The sequence below is a fragment of the Galleria mellonella genome, unplaced genomic scaffold, assembly GCF_026898425.1.
Source record: "Galleria mellonella isolate WM207_F2 unplaced genomic scaffold, CSIRO_AGI_GalMel_v1 utg65, whole genome shotgun sequence".
NCBI classification, from domain to species: Eukaryota; Metazoa; Arthropoda; class Insecta; order Lepidoptera; family Pyralidae; genus Galleria; species Galleria mellonella.
Window position 1 is genome coordinate 8,267,719 of NW_026442138.1, and position 25,069 is coordinate 8,292,787.

Below are 25,069 nucleotides of genomic sequence, written 5' to 3' on the forward strand. Positions count from 1 at the left end.
ACACAGAGTGCGTGACTATGTTATTGATGAATCAGCACTGTGCTGATATTGACAAAATTCCAAAATGATTCTAAGCATCCACTTCGAAGAAACAATAAAATAATTCAGCAGTTTTTTTTTTTTTTATTATTATATGGGAACCTTCAAAGTACGAGTCTGACTCATACTTTGTCGCTTCTTTATAATGAAAATGGAAATGTATTTATTTCTTTACAAACATTTCAACATTGCAATATGAGGTTGGGATTTGCTAATAAGCATAGCAATATCTATATCACGTCCTGCTCTTCGATATCCATGTCCAAGGCTGTTATAAAATAAACATGAATGAACTAGATCATAAAAAATAAAAAGATATCCCATATGCGCAGTGTAAATTTATTGTGTATGAATGTGTGTGACAGTGTATGTGACTGACGGAGAGGGTTATTGAGTGAAATAGTGAGGTAATATGTATCGAATGAAGAGGGGGGAGGGTATTGCAAAAAGTACCTAAGTATTTATTTAATAAAAGTAGTTATTTTTTAAATTAATATTTAAAAAATAACGGTATTATTACAAATACTTATGCAAAGCGATGCATAAGTATTTGTAATAATACCGTTAAGTATCACAAAAGATCTAGTTACTTTATGGTGCAAAGCTTTCATATTCCACGAACTGGTTGCATAGATTCTATATAAATAAATTAATATATTTTTTTGGTTCAAAGTAGCATAGGTCTGGACAGCTTTGGTTCCATAACCAAATGATCTGAGACATTTATTTATAATTATAATACTCTTTTTTAGTTTGGATTTACTAGTTTGTGGATTTTCAATTTTTATGATACGCATAAATAAATATATTTATGATGTCGTAAACTATATTTATTGGTTTATTGGTTTGGTATTTTTGTAATACCTCTATATATTGAAGAATCAACATTGTGTTTTACGAAATGTCTGCTGTTTTAAATGAAGATATTGTTCGTAATATAACAAAAAATATTAATGTTCCGCTTGTGTTTCGGAATTTCATTACAAATTGGCCCATATGCCACTGGGACATAGATAAATGGAGCTCAGTATTTGGGGACCGGCAAATACCCTTTCGGTGCATGAGAAAAGATTTGGTGTCTGATGAACCATGCTGGGAGCGACGGTGTAAAATCAAATCCATGTCATTTAAGAAGTTTCTTGAAGGATTATCGAGTAACGAATGGATGTACTTTGATTATAAGTATTTACATCAGTGGTTTAATGCAGACACTGAATTATACAAGGTGATTATAATTTTTTTATTTAATAATTTAAACTTAAAATGTGCCCCTAACCACCCATTTCAGTAATTTAATTGATATTCAGAAATATATATACAGATTGAAATCTAAGTTGTTGATCATAGCTAAAACTAAGAATCTACTAGTGCTATGCAATATGTTAGGTAAAAAAAAAATTCACATTTTTATTCTTTAAAAATGACAAAAAGTCTCCTGGAGTCTCTATATTTAGTAGGTGGCTCAAAATTTTCTGACCCATGTTTCTTTGATAAAAATGTTTAATTTCACTGAGAGAACACTCCCTTAAAAGGATGCTAATGATCATAATTTCACCCCATTATTACAGTTGTGAAAGGAGTTTGTGGCATGCAGTGGACTTTATTTTTGTGATTGTACTGGGAATATTAGAATATAATTTTAACCTAATTTGTGGTTCCCTTCTGGAACTGGTATGTCTTCCACATTTTTACTCTAAAAGTAACTTTGTATTACTTAAAAAGATTAAAATATATTTCACATAGCATCTACTGACAACTTCTAATGAAACATTCAATTCTTACCTTAGTTAAAACTTAAATCCAATAACCTGTTTGTATAACCACTTGATCCTTTGTTTATATTGGAATTATGTATGTTGTATTATTTTTATGTGTGAGTTTTTACATATATTCTTCCTTTAAATAATTTGTTCAAAGTGTCTTCTGAAGATATTTCTTAGTAATAAGACTAAGCAGCCCTTTATTTAGTATCTCTTAGTCAACTGAGTATTATATATGTAAAAGAGTTAAGTGATTATAATAATTTCATAAAATATTGCTTGATAAACTTGTATATAATGGTATACATGGTGATTTGTGGTTCTAGTTTAAGTCCTATATATCAAATCATACACAAAAGGTAACTATTAATGGTCATGAGTCAGAATTAGTTCTGGTTACTTGTGAAGTTTCACAAGGATTCATTTTGGGCCTATGCTTTTATATAATTTGGTCATATCCATTTAGAAACTATGCTTTTATATGATTTGTGCCATAGTAGATATGACTATAGTCCAATTATCAATAAGTTGTGTTATGGAATACCTACTAGAGTGCATTGCCGTTATCAAAATTGTCTTTTTGTCACTAGTTGCTATCATACAAACTCTGGAAAATGGTCACCTTTGTATAGACTTGTGAATTCATATAATGCTTTTTTTAATGATGTTGATATTATTAATGAATGCCCAAGTACTTTTAAAAAGTTAATCTCTAAAAGATTCACATAATTTTTAACTGTTCTTGTTAGCTTAGGCTATTTGTATTATATTTGAATCGAAAATTATAGTAAATGGTATTGATGGCAAATTTATTCAATGTTTTCTTTAATTAATATTATGTATTGTTGTTTATTTTGTCACTGTTTGTTTACCAAAATAAATGAAAAAAGAAAAAAATAATAATGATTAATTTTTTCTCATCTAGGAAGTTTCATGGAATCAATTTGGATATGCTGATAAAGGTGCTAAAGATAGTACACTTTGGGTGGGCAGTAGTGGAGCCCATACTCCTGCCCATCAGGATACATATGGCATAAATATTGTAGCACAACTTCACGGAACGTAAGGATCCCAAACAGTTATAATTATTATAATTTTATTCTTACAGTCTAAAAGACTTTTTACAGATTTATTAATTTATTTATAAGTAAAGTTAAATATTCTTTTTTAGTATATATTTCAGTATTTTTGGATAGACATGTCCATAAGGGTGCAGTCATTTATGTTGAACTGTATAATAGTAATATTATATCATAAAATGCTGGGTGTGAAAGTATGTACTTAATTTCTTTGCTGAATGCAAAAATAATCATTGGAGCCTAAATAAAAAAACTAAATAATTTATTTTAATGTTTCAGAAAGCGATGGATACTGTTCCCTCCTGAAACAGGCGGATTAAGACCTACAAGAGTGCCTTACGAGGAATCCAGTGTTTACAGTGAACTAAATTTTTATTGCCCTAACAATATGGACCCTTTTAATGGTATATATTGCTTTCATTAGCCATCTGTTAATAAAACAATCTAATGGAAAGTATAAAAAAGTGCCACTGTTTTAAAATTATTAATTTTGTATTGGAGATTTTTATGACATAAAATGTAATTTTTATTTTAATTATTTACTATTATTATATAACTAATTTTATTGATAATATAACATAACTTAAAAATTCTGTCAAGAGATTGATTATTTTAACATTAATAGAGTGAAAATACTAATTGTTTTGTAATATATTTTGATGCTTATGCTGCATCTAAACATCGGCTAATAAGTTTTTAAATTATCAAATTAGTAGTTTTTTTTTTTGTAAAAGAATAACATACATCTATTCATCTATACAAACCTTTGCATTTATAATATTAATAGGATTAACAAAAGGACAAATATTAGATGATGTATTGCAAAGGTTTTTTTATATATTGATTTCACTATGCATTAAACTTGAATTTTCATTAAAGTAGTATTAAGTATCTATCATAGGCTATAAGGTTGATAAATTTTAATATAGTATTTTAATATTACATTATATTGTTTTGTTCAAGGTTTGACAGGTGGTCGGATGGTAGAACTCGCACCTGGAGATGCACTGCTAGTCCCCCGTGGCTGGTGGCATTATGTTCAGAATACAGGAAGTCTCAACATTGCACTAAATATGTGGCTACCTCATGTAATGTATTTATGTTATTATAATGAAAATGCCTTTTTCTGAATAATATGTAATGTGTTACATGTACACTTACTAGTATTAAGTCAAATCATTTAAGTATGTTTTAGTAAAATAAAACTAAATTGTCTTTCATAATCTTAGGATATTTTTTTATCAAAATTGGTCCATTAAAAATAAGAAATAAAATTCTATTATCACACCAAGTTTTTGTGAAATAGGCAGAGAGAATTGGTTACCATTATCCTATTCCTTACTTATTAATTCTTTTGCTTCATCCACTTTCATAAGCTTACTTTATGCATATATAACGGAGTCAGATTGTTGATTTATTTCCAAAAGGTCTGATCGTTATATGTTAGTGTAGGCCTCTTTCGGTACCTGAAAAAAAAAAAAATAATAATAACATGATTCGAATGACAAACAGGGTGATGAAAAGTGATAACTGTCGCCTATAAACATGAACATATTTACTGATAATTCATTAAAAAATATACCAATAATTTTGGGGAAGAATGTATTAAGTAAAAAAATATATATAATAATTGGAATTGGCAGCATAACGTCTGATACTGCGTAATACCGATTCCTGTAGACATTCAGTATCAATAGACATTTCAGTATATTCTGTGCTGTTCATGTCTATAGGCGACGGTTACCATTTTCCTTTTATGGATCATTAATTTATAATATGACATTTTTAGTTACATTAAAAAAAAGATTATTCATTATGCACTAACTGGATCCATGACTTATGTTATTTAAGTAGTCTCCATTTCATTTACTAAGTATGAGTATAAACAAAATTTTATAGCGATTGGTTTTGATGTGCATTCAAAAAGTAATAAATGGACTTGAATATTAATACTATTATAAGGAATTAAAATTGCCATTGCCTTTACGTCGTCAAGACATTACTAGACGTATTTAGAATTCTCAATTATTTTTAAATTCACGAATTTACCGCAGTCTCACATTTTAGTGTCACCTAGAGGGTTAATATTAAAATTAATTACATATTTGTTAACAGGAAAAGGATGTTTCAACTCGAGTTTCTGAAGCTCTTATAAAAATATTAGTAGCTCAATTATGTAAGGATTTGCCGCAGGAAACGGCCAAACTGCTAGTTAATCCCAACGAAGTGAGTTCTATTATGTTTATCTTATACTAACTACTTATTTCATCGCCATAGTAACTTTTTGTCGTTTCAAGATAATAGCGATTTACAATGTTTGTTTCTTTGTTTGTTTGTCGTAATTAATAATTAAAAGTTTCATCTTAATTATTAGAAAATATTGTGAGCGAGAGATAGGTAGCAGTGTCCCACTTAAAACATCTCCAAAGCCTAACTGCGATTGCCAATCCGCCTGCCAAGCGTGTGGACTACTGGCAAAACCCCCCAAGCTGGAAGCTTTTGTTCAGCAGTGGGCAGTTAAAAGCTTATATGATATGATTGTGGGCTATGTGTCGATAGTATAGAAATAATTCAATAATTATTCTTACAGTTAAGATAAATTTAACGGTACCCATTTCAAGAATTTTAACTACAAAAGCATTCACTTTCTTTGGCAGTCCGATAAAATTAGAAAAGTATTAATATGAATGAACCGTTTTAAAGACCAACATTGTGGTATCACAATCTTACATCACTTTTTTTTAAGAGTTTTCCGTATTTATATTATATCATCATTTACATAATTGAATACCAAATTTAACTAAAGTCCTTACAGGGGCTACTATCATAAATAATATCTATATAATAATCTATTTTTTTTTATACAACTTAGAATGGCAAACAAGCTGACGGCCCACCTGATGGAAAGTGGTAACCGTCGCCTATAGACATAAGCAGTAGCATGGACATAACAGAGTATATTGTTTCGCCCATGATACCCCCTATGCGTTGCCATTCCTGAGGACTCAGGTGTTATTCCTCCGTACTCAGTAAATTCACGCTATATCCCACCCTTCAAACCGAAACACAGCCATGCAAACACAACTGCTTCACGGTAGAAACACGAATGGGACAGAGGTACCCAAGCAATCGACTTTTGTACAAAGTCTCCCTCTGGTAAATAGATATAGACATCTAAATAATAATAAACATTTACTACTTATGCTTGTGACTGGACACTAATTGTTGTGCTGATAAACAGCATGGTACTTACGGCTTATATGATATTAATTTTATTGTTAGAAATAAAAAAGTAATGTGGTGATATATTTAATAAATGTGAGTAAATGTGAGAGCTTCGGGATTTTTCGTAAACACGAGGAGTCAAACTATATCTGCTGATATAGTCGATTAATATCGATTCGGATAAAATACGCTAGCTTTATTCATTTAGCTATTTGTAATTACGTGATTGGGTTCCGTTGTTTATTTCTAGACTTCTTTGGTAATTTTCATGATAAATAAGCTATTTATAGTAGGTATGTGTAAAGATAATAAACGCCGCCGGAGCATGTGATTTATTATGGTTAATCACGTTACGTATAGATCATTTTTGTGGTGTCTAAAAATAACTCACATTGATAATGAAACTAAACAAGATATTGCTACCAAATTAGCTGCTTGAAGTTTTGTAGTTAGAATAAAATGTTCTACTTTTAAGATTTAACTACCTATTTGTTTATCAAGTATTAAACGTTGATGTTTGTGTTAAAAGGAGGTTTTTAACTTGTTGTTAATTGGATTGTTATTAATTGGGCCTAATAGTTCCATATATCATAGTCAAATCACACGGCCTCTAGCACAGCCATTCTAGTGGAATGTACCTAATTTAATACTAGAAATAATTCAGTGTCGAATTATTATACTACACAATGCATAATTGTATAAAGTGAAGAACCAATATAACTACACTATTTCAATTAAACTATATTTATTTTTCAGGATGACATCGTTGACACTCCATTAGCAGTATTATTTTTGCAATTAGAGACAGTGGCCAATATGTACTTAGATAAAAAACGCAAGCTGCGCCGCGTCAAACGGCAGAGAACCTGTGAGGAGGACGTCGCAGTACCTGTTGAAGAGGAGTTCGATCTGAAAAGTTTATTGGACGAGCCAACGAACAAATTAGAAATAGCCCCAAGTATTGCCAGCACCGATCTGATTAATATTCTAAAGGAGAATCTTACTAAATACGCCAACACTGACAGGTCTCACGACGAAGACGAAGTTGACGCTAGCTCTACTGGCCTAGGATTAACGAAGGCCGTTATTGACGCGTTCAGTCAAAGTAATGTCATAGATCTGGTGAAACAAAACCTCTATAATCGTTTAAGCTAGTTTCATGCATAAATACCGACATTTGATGTATGTAATATGTCGTTAAGTATAAGTATTATTATTATCTGTGATTCGAGGTCCAGTGTTTCTTTTTTGAGTATTTTTATTTTCTATGTTCGTGTAAGTAGGTATTTAGCTTGGTGCTACTGATATTTAATTGTGAAAGGATATAAATTTGATCTCTAAAATTTATAAGATAAAGACTGTTATTTAATACTACAAAAATATGTTTAACGTGCCTTTAAAAGTACAGAGCGATATAGGTATATTAATTTATCTATTTGTTATGGTTAATTTTTAATATTATTGGCAACGCATAATAAGCTAACGACCCATCTGACGGAAAGTAGTAACCGTCACCTGTAAACACGAATAAAGTCATGGGTAAAATGGGATGTATGCAATATTGTGTGTCTATTATATTCTCCTTTCTTTCTATTTCTGAGCAAAGTCTCGAAGCTTGCACACCTTACCTTTCAAAGTAACAACACACGATAATTGTTGCGATGTCTGGGTAAGATTTTGCTGCATTCAAGTTAGTCGCAAAGCTATGATCAGACTGTTTAAAATTATACGCGCTCCGACGGGATTACTTTATTGTTTTTTTTTTCTGTTTTCATCATACATTACTAAACAGACCTAAGACAACTCAGTTATAACATACATGACTGTAAATAAAAAAAAAATATGATCGTAAAGTATATTTTTAGATAATTTTCTGATATAGTTCTGTTTATTTAATTAAACAATTTAACCTAAGCTTGTTCTTATGTAAGATTGACATTGGTCTTTTACTTATTGAAAACTCTTTAGTTTTTGTTACTAGTCGTTAAGAGAAAATGTTATACTTAACTATTTGATGTCAAAACTTTATTTCTTATGACGCACGTATAATTTTTAAGTTATTACGTTGGCAGTGTAGAATTTAATAAATTTGGGTATTAAAGTTACACTTTTTAAATTTAAATATTCGTTTCATTCTTCCCATAGACACGCTTAGTTTTTTTTTTCGTATTTCCTTCATCTGTCACACATTCCCGCCACTGTAATTCATGTACCACACACCAGGTGTTGATTGTACTTACATTAGTATATTTTGCACTTTAAGTTTAATAATACATTAATAACTTTAGTAGTTAGATAGTTTCAACTCTGCAAATTTTATAATCTATGTTTATTGCAAATTTCAATATATAAGGGGTGGTATGAATTAACGTAGATCAACAGAATAGAGGCAATGAGCATGTTAAAGGTTTGTGCAGACCAGGAATGTACAAACCAATGTATTTTAGGCGTACATTTGTATCGGTCATAAGTACATAGAATTGCATGCTTGCTAGCACGAATTTGTTCTCAGCGAAAAGGGAATTTTATCTGCTCAAGCCCTATAGACAAGTGGCAAGCGAATCCATCGAATGGAATTGCTATCGCAAGTTAGACCATGAGAACAGGGTCAAGAAATCGTTTACGCCTTCACGCAATTGAGAAATGTCGACAGAACAAAAAGTCGTATTGTTGAGGTTGTGGCGATTCCTCTACAACATTACCATTTTTCTGTAAAACTATTACATAAAGTAGGGAGAAAACACGTATGCTATCAACATATTGGTTTTTATTTTTTGCATTTTGTTTTAATATCGTGATCAGTGGCATGGTTGATTGTTGGTACTATGTCATATTACATATAAAATCACGCATTTTTCATAGTTTTGATGTAGGAGCGGTAGTAGAAATCAACGAACAGTATCACCATGAAGAGATTTTGTGGTATCAGTATATAGGCAGGTTGACGTGGGACGGCGCAGTCCGGGATCGTTACTACTAGCACGAAATGTATCAGCAATAGCAGAAATTGAATCTGAAAACAAAGACTGAATTTAGTAGGTAATGTCATATAGTGTGTGAGATTGGTGCATGATATTATGCCGCGAACTTGTCTGCTCGGGTACATCTGTCCTACATGTATTTCTGCCGCCAAACAGCTGTGTTACATTTGTTTTTCGAATTGATGGCCGTATCTATAGTAGTCAAGTTACTGGATAAGGAGACAAATAGAAAATTAATAAAAAAAAATTAGAACTTCCATAAATTGAAAAATGAAATGAATATTTGTGTTTCGATTTAATTCTATATATTATTATTAAACTATTATTTTTAATAAAATAAACAACTAATTTATATTTATAGCAACACAAGGAAAGCAAATCTTTAAATTCTAATCGAATATTTTAAAATAATACAAATGTTTAACATTTTAACTTATAAATTTAATAGGCTGTATCTATATTGATAAACTTACAATTTGTATCTGTGTTACGTGTTTCTTCCACCATAGAGATCGTTTGTATTTTTCGTCCCATGTTGTGAGTAGGTAATATGAATACATTACTATATGTACAAAAGAATTCAGTGGTACTAACATAGTTACGTGTCCACCTGTTGAAAGAAATAAAATTCTTATAAGTAGATAAACAGCAACGTTCGGTCGGAGGTAATTGAAAAAAAATCATCAAAAAAAAAATAGATTAACAGGGAATCGAATTAACACATTCTATAATGTATGTAAGAAAATTATAAAGCAACGTATCTACTGGATTCTATATGGATTTTGGCCGCATCAGAAAAACAATGTTTTGCTCTTTTGAGGCCAAATCAATAAACTCAACTTGTGGTCATATTATGTTTTTTTCCTACTGTCTTTATTATTCTTTGTATGTGTGTATACTGTAAATACCATAAATAAATTATCTATTATGTTTCGAAAATAGTCCTAAGATATTTCTTACAAACACACAAAAATAAAAAAAAAAATGCCTATTTGAGTTTAAGAATAATTTTTTAAACTATCTATTCTCATACAATAGTGTAATAATGTATACCTATATAGAACGATTTGGATAAATTCCATTATTAGGTACTCTCTTCAAGCTGTCCCCATAGCTTTTCCCAAATAATTGTCACAATAAAAAGAAATGTAGTTTTCTATTCCTATGGTTTTAAAATAATACAAATAGACGCGAAATAAAAACGATAAGAAAATAATTTGTTTCTCCCTATTTGCAATATGAGGGATCTGACGTCATGATTCACGCATCTTAAAGTGAGAGTACTTATAGGTACCTACAGACCTGAATAGGTGTTTTATAGCTATACTTATATACAATTATATAAAAGGTTCTTACCTGGTACCCATTTAACCATACCCCAAGCCACCATTACCATTCCAAAATGATGATATACATGTAAGAACGTTACTTGATTTTGTTTTTTCCTCAATATAAAAAATACCTGAAATGTAGGCATTAATAGTAACTATTAATTATCTTCTTATAAAATATATATTTATAACAGGCAGATCACAGGTTACAACGATATGGTTGACAACAACTTAGGATAAAGTTCGCATATAAATTAGATATCTATAACGATAATTTTTTTAAATGTCAGTCATAAATATTGTTTTAATTAGATATTATTATATTTGACAACGCTACTACTCGAGAACAATAATTAACGTAACTGTGTATCACCACTCGAAATGGCTACTCTCTTTTATTCTTTCGATCTTTGGCGATTTTTCAATGACCTTTAGAACATGGTCCTTCAATCCGAATTTGAACCAGCGACCTATCGATAACTCGTCTTTATCTTCTAGGGAATCTTAACTGGCTTACATATTTAATAAGAATCTATATTTTATGCAATTTAATGTAATGGAGGGTCCGAGTTCATGATCCTTTTTTTCTTGCGTTGACAGACAAAGTCCTATTCTTTATAGAGACTGGCACAGATATTTTTTTTGTGTCATTATAAAATTTATAAAAAATAATGTGATTACCGTATCAAGTAGATCCGTCATTTTATTAACAAAATAGAGGTAACAGACATTCCATGCGTAGTCAACACTATTCGGTCCGTGGTCGACCGGCTGGCAAACAAGCTTGTAGTGGTTGAGCCATCCCAGCATAAGACTCTAAGGGAAATAGATTATTATATGTACAAAATATTATTACGTACTAGATAAAATATGATAATATTTTTTCTGATAGTAAAAATAGGAAGTGGATACTTAATTAAACTACTACAGCCCATGTTACTAGGGCTATTAAAGCTCTCAATATATGGGGTGATTAAAGTCATTACACACAGCATCGCTGTGAGAACGGATTTCATCATAACACTTGCTTTTACTCGCGATTTCTTCGATAAATGGTAGCTTTTGTTTTTTTTTTCATTCCAAATAGTACGTTAATCTGTGCTTAATTGCATAAAACGAAATTGAAAATAGATTTGTAACTTCGCCTGTGCTATTGGTTTACACTACTAGTGAGAGGAGAAATGGAAGATTTGGTCAGTTTTAGTGACCCATCGTGTAGAGTTTAGCAGGAATTTTCAGATTTTCAATGGGAGTCTCAAGGAGGTCAATCTAATTGGGTATATTTCTCATAATGAAGCTGTTATTCCCAACAACTACGGTAACCGCTTACCATCAGGTGGGCCGTATGCTTGTGTGCCATCTTAGTAGTATAAAAAAAACGATAACAAAAACATTTAGTGAAATGTCGTATTGTATCTCTGGCCGCCTGTAGTTGAAGTAGGCAGGTAGTTTAAATTTCAGACAAAGGCAAAATAGTATAGTGCGCTTATCATGTTGTATTACTTATATTTGTACCTTATCATGTGCTTATATTTGTACCTTGGACTAATAGGCAATCTTTATTAACATTGTAAGGCAGAAGATTGGAAGTGAGGTTCTTTGTTTTTTTTGTAACCAAGGAAGTAGCTTTTTATCCCGTTCAACCAATTTATCTCGGATACGTGGACGAAATTAAAGGAAAAAATAGTAAAATAGTAGAAGTATTTTTATTATATTAAGGATGACACAATATTTTTATTACTATAATTAGATTGCTGTTTGATTTTGTATACTCATGAAAAGTGTAGAATGATTTAAGATATATTTTATTAAAAATTTTAAGGTACTTACTTGATAAACGATGTACATACAACTAATTATTTGAATTATATTGTAAATAGCTAAAATAATGTGCAGATCGTAAGCAGGACGTTTCTTCATATATTCCGGTAACCATTTAAATATTGTCATTAAATATATTCCTATAATAATCAATCCAGGCCATGGGTTTCCCATGAGAAACCAATCTTGTGTCCTTTTATCTGTTTACAAATCATAAAAATATACAAAATAAATATATTTATTACCTAAATGAAAAAATAAGATAACTACTAAAGTAATAAAAGCTAACCAAGTTGGAAATTAGTTACAATTCGAAACAATTAATTATTTTTTATTTATACCGCCATTAGATGATGTCTGCACACTGTTTCATGGTTGGATCAATTATTTGTTTACATTTTCAATAAATTATATTGTAACAGTGGTGTAGCTACCGGAGAGCTAGACGAGCCAGTGCCCCGGGACCTCCAAGCTTAGGGGGCCCCTCGGACTTTGACTTACAAACTATAAATTGAACTAGTGAAAATTTCTTCTATATTTGGAATATAAATAAATCAGATTTATTTAAAGATTTAAACGTTTATTTTTAACGTAATATTAAAACGACATGTTTTTATTTTGACTTCTATTGATACAATTTTAAAGATTTGTTCTGTATTCGTCGTGTTCCGAACTCGACATATTCCAGATTTGTCGTAACACAGATTCGTCGTACTCCAGATTTGTCATATTGTTATAATCAATCAAGAAAATGATGTTATTGGTTTAAAAATTTCTATTTTTAAACCAATAACATCACTATATCATCTATTTCTATTTTACGGAATAACCTTACCCAAAGAGTGCTGAACGGGACCCTATTAACGTGCCTCCGCTGTATGTGTGTCTGTCATAGAACTGTATTTTTTAAACGGTAACGGGTAGATATTTTCTTTTATTTTCATAAAATAGTTTTAATTTGTTCATTAAAATAAGTTACAATTTGTATTTGGTTTTTAATTATGGATTCAATTATATTATTACAACGTATCTGGTATACGACAAATCTCGAATATGTCAAATTCGGAGCATGATGAATACGGAACAAACGATTTTCAATAGTTTAGTTGGGGCTCTAGTTTATTTTTTGACCCAAGGCCTTTGGTTATCTATCATTATTTAAATGTACACGAATTTACATAAGCACAAAGCTCAAGTGGATCGTTCAAAGAAATATTATCATTTAAATACTCAATTTGGAAGATTTTGGAAATTTAAATATAAAATGGTAAAACGAAATTAATTAGAAGTGGTGTAAGTTTCCACCCTGTTTTTCTCGTTTGGGGTTGAATTTCCAAAAACAATTTCATTCCTCTTACATTACAAACGACGGACTCCCCATACAAATTTTCAATCCTTAATTCAACCTCTTAGGGGACAGATTTTAAAAAATCCAGAAATACATATTTATTTATCTAGAATCAGAAGTTTTTATATGAAATTTTATGCTTCTAATTTTGACAAGGACGGGCTTCCATATAACCGATCATCCCTTATTTTACATCTTTACCTTAGTGGATGTTTACATTATAAAATGCATGAACAGGTAAAATTTCAAGTTTTTATAACTCCTGTAGTTTAAGCTGTGTGTTAATGAAAGGTTCTTGAGTGGCGACCCTGTACGGACAAACGCGGTGTAGGACGACTCTCACTAGATCCATCTCGTGCAATGCATTTAAGGTCGTCACTAGACTGAGGATAGGGAGCTGGTGGATGTAGGTGGTTTAGGACCGTTCCTTATGGTAGTCTATGTGTTCAGCATTGGACACATAACGACTGATATTATGATGATGATGATGATGATGAAAATACAGTTATTATCTTACCAGCTATTTCTTCATTGAGGTAATAATATAATCTAAATGCTCCCTTTAAAATTACAGACATGATAATTTAGTTTTACGAGTACCTTAATAAACAGAATGTGAAAAAGCGAACACTGCGCCGATTACACTGCCATTCTGTAAATGGATATGTAAATATGGTGTGACGATGACTTATCAAAATGCATACCTAAATATGCAATCGACTTCATAAACAGGCAACATGAGACCAGGCTTGTAGCCAGGGGTGGTATTAATCAATTTTAAATGAATATTATGGTATTATCACAATCCTTGTAAGATCTGTATAATAGACACTTAGAAAATCTTTGCGACATTTTAAGAGTTCATTGGAAGATTTTTCATCGAAACTACGTAGCAGATACAGCTATGTTAATCTGTGTTAAATTCACACAAAAACACAATCGAAATATAATAGGGTTTCTGTAGCGACTACGGTACCTATTTTGTGGAATTTATGTGCATACCTATAACAATTTATATTTATGTGTATATAATTTTTTATATATATATATATATATATATATATATATATATATATATATATATATTATTATTTTATTATATATATATATATATATATATATATATATATATATATATATATATATATATATATTTTTATATATATATAACAGAGTTTTCTATATTACATTGGTTTTAGATATAGCAAATCTTCTTCACAGTTTTACTAATTTATTTATGACTTTAATTATGCCTTAGTGTGTCGCTACATATTTGTTCAAGTGCGAGTACAATTCAGTGCCCTAAGTATTTGAAATATAAAAAGAGGATCTCCCCTGACTACAGCTCCACTTGAAAGGATATAGCTAGCTAGGTCGGGTCATAAAGTCAGAGACAATAATTATTTCAGTCAGATATAATTTCTTTGTAGTAATCAATCATCAGTTTAATAATGTAGATAAATTTAATTACACTAATAACACATTTTATATAAATTTGTCAATATTAAATAAAGATGATAAGTATTTAATTTATTTACATTAGGTATATAAAAGTACATCTCTGTAATTATACTTTATTTTTCGTTCACTCTAAATTGAATCAAGCTTAATGTTTGAAAGGGAATTCAGGGTGCTTCTCCATGCCCGGGAAGAAAGAGAAGTCACAAATACGACCATTTTCACCGCGGTCCAAAGCTGCTAAATCCATCATTTCACGATCTGTTAGTTCGAAGTCCCATAGGGATATGTTCTGAAAACATTTAAAGATAAATTGGATAAAAAATGTTAAATCATTCACGTACGTAATGTCAGGGTTATTTGAAAGTTGAAAATTATATAAGTTATTATGTGTTGCATGTTCCTCGGGTTATGTTGTTTAGTTTCAATGATGAAAATGACAATGAAGACTTGGAAATATCATCCCTTTTTAATAGATCAATGCAATTGGAAGAACTCAACACTATTATTTTATATCAGGTCGCAGTCAGGACCAGTGTGATAATCATATCTAGGCTATATCATTCTTTCATAAGAGGATGCCTATGGAGGGAGAAGGACGGGTGCTATATACTCTGTGATGATATAAAATGAATGTTCAAATAGTCCCTCTAAAACCATCGTGGTTAATTCTTGGTGAATTTGTGACATGACATAATACGCTAACTGATTTGACTTAATCCTCGCCTATCAACTCTTTCTGGTACTCGTCATCGAACCTATATCGGTAGTGCATGCGATAGAGTAATAATAATTATTTCATTTTAACGTTAAAAAATTACTTATATTTCTTAGAGTCATGGCGAGTACGTATTGTAGGTATTTGGATGTTATTATAAATATATAAGTATACAACAGGTGAAAGGGTTACACGTCCGGTAACTCGATGCGTAAAGTACAGTGGTATGCAATAAGTTGGTTTGAGTGCTAATAAATTATACATAGAAATTTCTCTATACATTATGCAGTTTCGGTAAAATGCAATACAGTAATTACACTTCATAACATAGTATTTTGGTATTAAAATTTGTAATATTATTATTAATAAATTATCACTTATTTACTAATCGTTACGGGATTAGTAAATAGGTTATGATTTAAAAACGATTTTAAATCACTTAATTGATTACAAATACCTGCTTTATCCGTGTTTGGTTTGTACTCTTTGGGATGGCACCGAGTCCGCGCTGCAAGGTATACCGCAGGAGGACTTGCGCCGGAGTACGGGAGTGGGTTTCCGCAATGCGCTGTACTATCGGTAGTTTTAGTAGATCGGGATACTCGCGACTTGAACAATTGTGTTAAAAATATATATATATAGTAAATAAACCAGCCTATTTCTAGGACGTGCCTATTTGAATCAAGTGTTTAATATATATAATGCATAGGAAACAATACATCAAGATATTTTTTTATATATAATAATAGTCTTCCATTCCATGTAAATTTGAATGCCTATAGTTTTTGAAAATTATTTGTCTTGTCTCTTGTATTATTATTATTTCAGCCGTTAACTGTCCACTGCGGAACATAAGCCTTCCCCGTATACAAATAATTTCTTTTACGAATGTTATTACAATTTTATTCTTTTAAATTTTCATACTTGCAGAATTTAATTCTTACCCAGTTTTTTCAGATAGAGCATCAGCAAGCGCTTTGGAACCAAGTGGAGAATAGGCCACTATAGGAATACCAAGATCATTCGCCGTCGCAATCATTGAGTTCTGCTGGCAAAGTGCGTGTACTTCTATCTGCAAGCAAGCTGGTTTTTCTACAGCACATAGTCTTCTGAGTTGTTCTTCATTTACATTCGACACGCCAACATGTCGTACCCGCCCTGAATCCTTTAATTTTAATATTGCCTGCAAGTTTAAAAAAAAAAAACATATTTAATTAAAATGGTAATAAGATCTCAAGGTGAAATGATAAATGTTTATACTATGCATATTTAATAAATGTCGCTTACACACTGTCAGTACATGTTTTAATAATAAGTATCCTTCTTCACAAGTATTTCCCCAGGTCCACAGATCTTGTTTGGATGTCGAAAAGATTTATTGGTATTTATCAAATGCTGTGAAGACTTATCTTTTATAACGAATGCTTTTTAAATTTTTTAAAAAGATTCATTGATATTTATCAAACGCTGTGAAGACTTATCTTTTATAAAGAACGCTTTATAAATTTTTTCGAATTTAGTACTATTACGTGTAGTGGATGTAGTGCCAACTGTTTATAAATTACTAAACTTTTTAGGCACATGAAGTATTACCACATTATTTTTTTTAGATCGTACAGATGTTTTTGATGACTTTTAAATTTGCTAGCTAAGGTGTACATCATAACATGAAAGGTTATTTGGTATATTTTCTAAAACGTTTACGCCATTTTAAACTAAAAATACTTTCCACTGACGAATTAGAGTCAGTTTTTGTTAATAAGTGTGATTTTATTTAACTTTGATTCGATTTAATACTACACTGGCCTCTAAAATCATTGCCGTTCTCTTCGATTAATTTATTTTTGTCTAAGGTTCATCCCAAGTTCAAAAAAGATTATGTTTAGGCCTGGAACTGGAAATTTTTGAAGAACTTGGTTGATGTAAGATTAGTTATTTTTTCCTTTTTCAGTTTTTGTCCCCATATAACAATATAAGATCTTTTATAAAAAAAAATATATTTGTGTCTAGGAAATGTTTTTAAAGGAGAAATGCCAGTTAAGCATTTATAATATTCACAGATTTATGCAATTCGTTTACATGATTGAAGATTTATGCATACCTTTTGTCATATATATACATTTTAAACCATGGATTTGGTTATTAGTTTTACGTGCATTTTCGGGATTTCTTATTATTATCTCGTGTCGGTAGAATAGCATATTACAGGGTTCAAGGACGATTCCTTGTACTTTTGGCATTTCGAAGTAAATGTAGGTTTTGCAGTAGAGAAATATGTTCCATTTTCGTTATCGTTTAGTTGAGTTTGTGTATATTGTTTATTCTTGGATCTTTTGGATCTATTTTTCATATATTCAAAGTGTGCTTCACGGTGAGTAATTATATCAGGACGCCTTTCATGGTGCGGCCTACAACATGAGTTACAGCACAAACCGCAGCAAAATATTTATTTACAGGAATTCCTTGATTTCCGACTATTACTACAGCCGGTGGAGCTGTATTCATAACTATACACTGTCATATTTATTATTTTAATAACATCTTGTTCATTTAAATTATATACGTCTTTGAGATCACCGTAATTGGTTTCATTGTTAATAAAATATATGGTGTTATTAGCCAAGAATAATTACTTAAATTTATTTTTCCTCGAAATTACATACATTTCTATCAAAGTGGTCGAATGATTGATTTGGCACTTTGTTCTTGCCAGTTTTTAAGCAACTATATTAATTTTCTATAATGAACTGAAGGTTGGCTGGTATTATCTTAGATATATTATCATATTTGTTTGTTATTGGTATTTTAAATTATAATAAGTAGTTTAATGAAGTAGTTAACGTTTTGCCTATTTCATATGTAATAATTAAAATTCAAACAATGTCATTAAGGTAGATACAATATTTTTTAATTTGTTTTAGATGGCTTTCAAAAATTGAAATATACATATAGCATTTTTATATGTGTTATGTAGAATGATTTTAAAAATTTTTGTATATAATTTTGGAGTTTTAGATTTTATACTTCTTTGTAAATCAATAATACTCGAAATAGAAGTGTCTAAATTCAAAGTAGGCAGAGCAGCGTTACATTGTTTTAAATCGATACTTTCATAAGATTTTATAGCACTATGATTTTGATACGGTGCATCTATGCCATCGTCTCCTCCCGTACAGCAAGGGCATAAAAGGTTTGGTAGATTAAGCAGAAAAGTCTGCTTAGTCACTTGTTGTTTTTTAAGAAGTGATGTTATTGAAGTACATATAGTATGTGTTGTAGTAGTCGTTATAATTTTATTATTTAAACTATTTATCTTATCTCTTAGAGAGCTAGATTCAATTATTTTGGTTTGTGAATAAGATCTATTTGATACCAGATTAGGTATATCATTAATTTGTCTTTTAGATAATGGAGACCTGTATACTTTGGACCATATGAAATCGCTTTCGTCTTGTTCAATTTTGGTAGCAACCTTTTTATTACTGTTAGGTGAGCTTGTATTCTGTTTGCGCGTTACTAACACTTTGTTTTGTTTCAGATCTGTAGCAGGCAAGGATCCAGTATAACAGCATTCTTTATAAATAGAGTCACAACGATAAATAGCATTCATTCTAATTCGCTTTACATCTCGTTTTCGAACTTTCTCATTGTTGCGGTTTATGTACTTGACTTCTAATGAAATCCCCATTTCTTGATGTGCCAATTATTAAATTTATTGTTATAACATATTCTTATAATATCACAAAATTTAATTAAATTAAGCCTATATTAAAAATTAAATTTATTTACCAACTGACATTATAAGCGCTATTGTTGTTTTCTGACATACGTTTTTACGTAAAATGTCTTTAGATTTTCTAAGGAGATTCATGAATAAGAACTGTAATAATTTTATGGAGGGAATGATTTTTTTTCATATCAGTTTAGTAAATCAATGTCTGTAGGATGAAGTGTTTAAGTGGTACTGATTCTCAAAAAATAATATTAAAATGTATGGGCAATTACATGGATTTTTTGTAAACTTACATATCTATTAATAAAAAAAATAAATAAATAAACAAAATAATTGTAATTGTATAATTAAAAACGTATCCAATATATTTGACACTCCGACGTCTGTAGTGCAGCGAAACGCACATACTATTGCTTTGTGATAAGGACGTGCTGGGTTCAATCCTTGGTCGTGCTTATTTAGTAAACGATTTTTTTTTATTTGGTTCTGGATTATATTCAATTACTAATTACTTTACGTTATTCAAGAAAATTTACACGTACCTTCCATACTGCAATGAGGTCTGTAGAATGATCAACTTTCATACTACCGTCAGGGTTTTTTGGGTGCAAATCTCCAGGTACATGCACAAATGCGAAGGGTGTGTGCATGAGATACAAGTCTACATAGTCTAAGCCGAGGTCCTTAATTGAATTATTGAAGTATTCTGGAACTAGATCTGGCCGGTTGCCTGTTGGATATATTTAATCAATTAGATGAATATTTTTAACCGTCTTATTTGGGTATATCAAAGTTTAATATATTTATTTATTTAGTCTTTATATAGAGATACAATAGATACATAAATCAATATTAATATTTTGTATAAACCCGCGATCTTCAGACTGGGAGCGGTTTTACATGATGTGTGTAATGCATTGTATATGCTCGGCATAATTTGTAGTTATATATTTTTTTATCTATAGTTTTCTTTAGAATAGATATTAAATAAAAGAGAATGTGCTTAATACCGATGTTTCTTTGTATCAATTTCGGTGATTATTTTTCAATCGTCCAAATGAAATGAATTTATAGATAATGTAATGACGCAAACGTGACAATAATTGTATGGAACCAATACGAATCGGTATTTTTATAACAGGTTTATATATACATTTTATTAGGATTGAATTGTTCTGTAAGTTTATCTCATAGTTGTCGCTTTATTGCTGATTTTGGGAATGATAATATTTATTAATATTAAGTATTTTGTAATATGCACAGTGAAAAATTAAGACATTTAGAAAAAAATATATTGCTGAATAAAGCATGTATAATTACAAATAATATAATAATATATTAATTAGAATTAATATATTAATTACATAATAAAAACTAACTTCTATAATAAGTACACATATTTTTATGACACAAATCCAAACAACTACTACTCCAATCTTAAATATACCAACAACCACAGAATATCAGCGCTGTAGTAATTAAATTGCTGCAGCACACGCTGAATGGCGGCCACGTTGGCATTAACAAATGTAAACTTTTTTCTATTGATAATTAATGTAATCGGAAATATTTTTAGGGGTCTGTAGCAAATAGAAAAAATGATTGTACTCGTATTTCCGCATCATCACTCATATATTATATTTATTTTTTATATTATTTAAATAACGGTGTTGACAATATATGTAAAAAAGTTAAATATCTTTAAAAAACTTACGATTGACTTTACCGTGACGCTCTCGACTGGTTTTTATTGTAAACTGTTCTAGGTGAACGGTTTTTGCATCTAATTAACTACCTATTGTATTTTTTTATGAAACTTTGAATGGAAAATAAGTTGACGGCTTGTCTGATGGGAAGTGGTAGGTAGTCGTCGTCAATAGACATGTACAGTGATTATATACATCACGGAGTATACTACCATATTCATGCCTTACCATTCCTAAGGACTAAAATATTTTGCCTTCCAAATCGAAACATAAAAATAATTTGTAAGTCAATATGGACACGTCTGTAATTGTTTAATTAATTAATTAGTTTTTAGGTAAATAATGTAATAATAAAAAATAACTAAATGATCTGTATATTGTCATAATCTTACTAATATAATGAAATTCTAAACGCAATAGAAGCCAAAACAAAATATTTTTTAAAGTTTTTCTGCTTATATATTTGTTCCGACATCACATAAAAAGAACTGTATCAAATTGGATATGTTTTTCACAATTTATTGTATTCCTGAAGACTTAATTTAAAAATTGGTATGTTTCATGTTCATACACCATCTAGATATAATCTCGTTGGATTTCCTATTTCTGAAATACACGAGTATGAAATAGTGAACAGAAAACTAGTTCATAATAAATATTTTATATATTTATTATTGCACTTGTAAATTATATAAAAAATATAGTTATAAATATTGTGAGCAAGAGTGGATTTGAGAGAGAGAGAGAGGTATCTGAAAGAGACCTCTTTCAGCTTACCCAATATAGTGAGAAGATATGCCCGAGTATAACATATTTACCTCCTGGAGGCAGCTTTGTGACGACAAATAACTCTTTTCTTTTGGCTGGCTCACCGCCGATCCATCGAGATAAGGCTCTGCCCAGCGCTGCTTCATTTTCATATGCGCGGGCGGTATCAAAATGCCGGTAGCCCGCTGCTAGAGCTTCGCTAACAGATTTTTCTAGTACTTCGTCTGAAGCCTGTATAATAAAAAATATATAACTTAGCTTAAATATCTATAACTAAGAAATGTGTATAAGAAAAGAGGCTTTAGGCATTCGGTTTTCCTGCCGGCTGTAATAGGTCTGGCGTATCTATAAAACCTTGAACGTTACATTATAATAATAAGTTAATACAAATGTGATTACATGACGTCTATGTTGTCATAATCATCTGTTTATCTATAGCAATAAAATATAATTAATCATCTTCTAGAAAAATAACTTAAGTTTTCCGTGGGTCTTTGTCTTAATATATAATTAATTATTTCAGTGATCAACCGTAATTTCGTATTACCTCATGCACTAACATTTTATTACAAAAATAGAATATGAACAAAAATATAGGTGAATGCCGATAATATATTTTTTGATTATGCTTAATATAATATAGTATGTCATTGGAACCATCGGTGACATGCGACAATGCCATCGCAGATAAATGGTCTAATGGAAGTAAAAGTTCTTGCAGAGCGTCCACATCTCGTGGGTTGCCATCTCATTCAAGTGGAGATTATGATGGTGACTCCTGCTACAGTGAAACATGCTCATGTGCATCGGCCCATTTCCTTTTTTCTGAATGTAGTGGAAAACCGTGCTCCATTGTAGATTCTACCGCTAAATTTCCTAAATCCAAGTGGGATGCGTTTAAAAAATATTTAAAACGTATCCGAGTAAAAAAGAAAATTATTACAAGAGATGGAAATCGTAAAAGTAATGAGAAAGAAGAAAAAAATGCAAAAGCAACCAAACTATGAAATTAAAATTAAAAGTTCAGCAGTTCATAAGGTCATTCTAATTAATAGGTACCTACTTCAACTAATAATTGTTTAATTTTGTCCGTCAGTATACATACATGTATAATGTGAGAATATTCTCACGAGTCCATTCACTGGTGTTGAAACTCATGAAGAGTTCAATAGCCATATTACAACTACTAAAATTTTATGAGTTAATATGAGATTTTATTTAGATGTCGTCGTTACCATCACACTTGTATTTCTGCCACCAAGTATATAGATATGCTTGTAAAACTGATCTGAATTTAGTATAAAAATAAGGAAAGTTTAGATTTGATAGGCGCAAGAAATGTTAAGGATATTACTAAGAATGAAGACATTATATTCTTTTACTCTTCAGAAATGGCAATTTAGAATGGCTATAAGGGGCGGTGTATTCTGATTCTGTATGTCAACTTCTGTATGTAGGTGATACATACCACTTTCTTTTAGGAGGGCTGCTATAAGACTTGTTATGGAAGAGTTTAACATCTCTGATAAGTGATCAGATTTAGAAATCACTTATTTCGTTTTATTCTCACGTAGGTACTTATACATAAAATTGGGCATTTTTGATTCACTTCAAAAACAAGGTGGTTCTCAATTAGATTTTTTAATAGGTTGAAAAATAGAATAAACTTAATAAATTTAATTCTATTTTTCAGATAATCTTAGTGCTTTTCTTAATTTATTTATGTAGTATATACTAATCTGAAAATCTAAAATCTCCTTTGATACATATATAAAGAGTATCCTATATATATATAGGATACTTTCTCTTTTAATTTATATAAATAAAGCTGCGGGTACAGCTACTTTATATGCTGTACCTACTCATATCGAGTTTTCACTGTTGAGTCCGGTCCTTAACTGCCGATCATTGATATTTTTTATTTTTTTTTTTATTTTTGGCACAATAAAAGACGTTTGGTATTTTTATATTCAGTTATTTTGCCATTTATTTATACACACACACATATATATATATATATATATATATATATATATATATATATATATATATATATATATATATATATATATATATATGTATAGTCTGTTTTAATAGAATTTAATGGAAAGGTAACTTAGTTTTGGTGCATTTATCACATAAATATTCACTTAAAATTAGTAATAAATTTAAACCCCCATGATACCCCCATGCGTTGCCATTCCTGAGGACTCAGATGTTATTCCTCTGTACTCAGTAAATTCACGCCATATCCCACACTTCAAACCGAAACACTGCCATGCAAACACAACTGCTTCACGGTTGAAACACGAATGGGCCAGAGGTACCCAAGCAATCGACTTTTGTACAAAGTCTCCCTCTGGTGAAATTATGCTTATTGTGTAGAATTTTTGTTTTCAACCGACTTAAAAAAGAAAGAGGTTTTCAATTCGATTGTATGTTGTTTTTAATATTTGTTACTACATAACTCGTCAGTTATAAACTGATTTAGAAAATCTTTTTTTTTTTATCTGAAAGGATATATTTACAGATTGGTCCCATAGAAATTTTATCGAAATTGGTTTAGTAGTTTAGTTTTCAAATTAAAATAACTGGTTTTGACACAACTGAAGTCAGTTTTTTGTAGAACAGAATCTTAAATCATGATGTTATAATTTGTAAAACATCATGTCAGACAACGCTTGTTGTTTGTCAACAAATGTATTTATGAGGTTTTTTCCAACTTGTGCATTTATGTATTACAGTACTAGATTAGTTTACATAAGTATCTGATCGTTACTGTATATTTATGTTATCTGAAACAAAGTGTTAATGCAATTAATTATCAAAATATATTACCTGCCAGGTTCCGAATCCAATACGTGGCATTTGATCGCCGCCGTTAAGTTCAAAATATTTTTCGTTGGTCATTTCTAGTTGGAAAAGTTTATAAATATTATATTAACTTTATCAATTATTATTTATAAGTCGTTCAGCAATTGTTTTCTTATCCACAGATAAAATTACAATGTAAGAGCGAGCGTTTGCGTGACGCTGCACCGGCGTACTAACAGCCTTGGAACAACAATTGCTACCTAGCTACCTCAATTCACTCGTAACTGG

The 25,069-nt window shown here is 30.5% G+C and overlaps 3 protein-coding genes and 1 long non-coding RNA gene across 5 annotated transcripts in view; 2 read left to right on the plus strand and 2 right to left on the minus strand.

Moving 5' to 3' along the window:
* The window catches only part of LOC128201994 (uncharacterized), a 124,764-nt gene that overhangs the window by 88,967 nt on the left and 10,728 nt on the right, over positions 1 to 25,069 (plus strand). The window lies entirely within an intron of this gene.
* Positions 723 to 8,237, plus strand: LOC113519680 (HSPB1-associated protein 1). The gene is made up of 6 exons (XM_026904844.3): positions 723 to 1,264; positions 2,725 to 2,861; positions 3,158 to 3,282; positions 3,842 to 3,966; positions 4,994 to 5,104; positions 6,860 to 8,237. Exons 1-6 carry the CDS (start codon positions 941 to 943, stop codon positions 7,256 to 7,258), a joined length of 1,221 nt encoding a protein of 406 aa, XP_026760645.1. The 5' UTR covers positions 723 to 940; the 3' UTR covers positions 7,259 to 8,237.
* LOC113519762 (elongation of very long chain fatty acids protein 4-like) lies at positions 8,875 to 14,585 on the minus strand. Of its 2 annotated transcripts, none has more exons than XM_031913830.2 (6): positions 14,185 to 14,585; positions 12,246 to 12,436; positions 11,097 to 11,231; positions 10,441 to 10,546; positions 9,558 to 9,694; positions 8,875 to 9,116 (listed from the first exon to the last, which is right to left on the minus strand). In XM_031913830.2, exons 2-6 carry the CDS (start codon positions 12,408 to 12,410, stop codon positions 8,949 to 8,951), a joined length of 711 nt encoding a protein of 236 aa, XP_031769690.2. In that variant the 5' UTR covers positions 12,411 to 12,436; positions 14,185 to 14,585; the 3' UTR covers positions 8,875 to 8,948. The 2 variants fall into 2 exon arrangements, with proteins under 2 accessions (XP_031769690.2, XP_026760755.2); XM_026904954.3 differs by having other exon boundaries at positions 14,102 to 14,584.
* On the minus strand, positions 14,985 to 25,002 carry LOC113519652 (aldo-keto reductase family 1 member A1-like). The gene is made up of 6 exons (XM_031914304.2): positions 24,806 to 25,002; positions 22,018 to 22,198; positions 20,036 to 20,223; positions 16,705 to 16,943; positions 16,218 to 16,368; positions 14,985 to 15,334 (listed from the first exon to the last, which is right to left on the minus strand). Exons 1-6 carry the CDS (start codon positions 24,875 to 24,877, stop codon positions 15,191 to 15,193), a joined length of 975 nt encoding a protein of 324 aa, XP_031770164.2. The 5' UTR covers positions 24,878 to 25,002; the 3' UTR covers positions 14,985 to 15,190.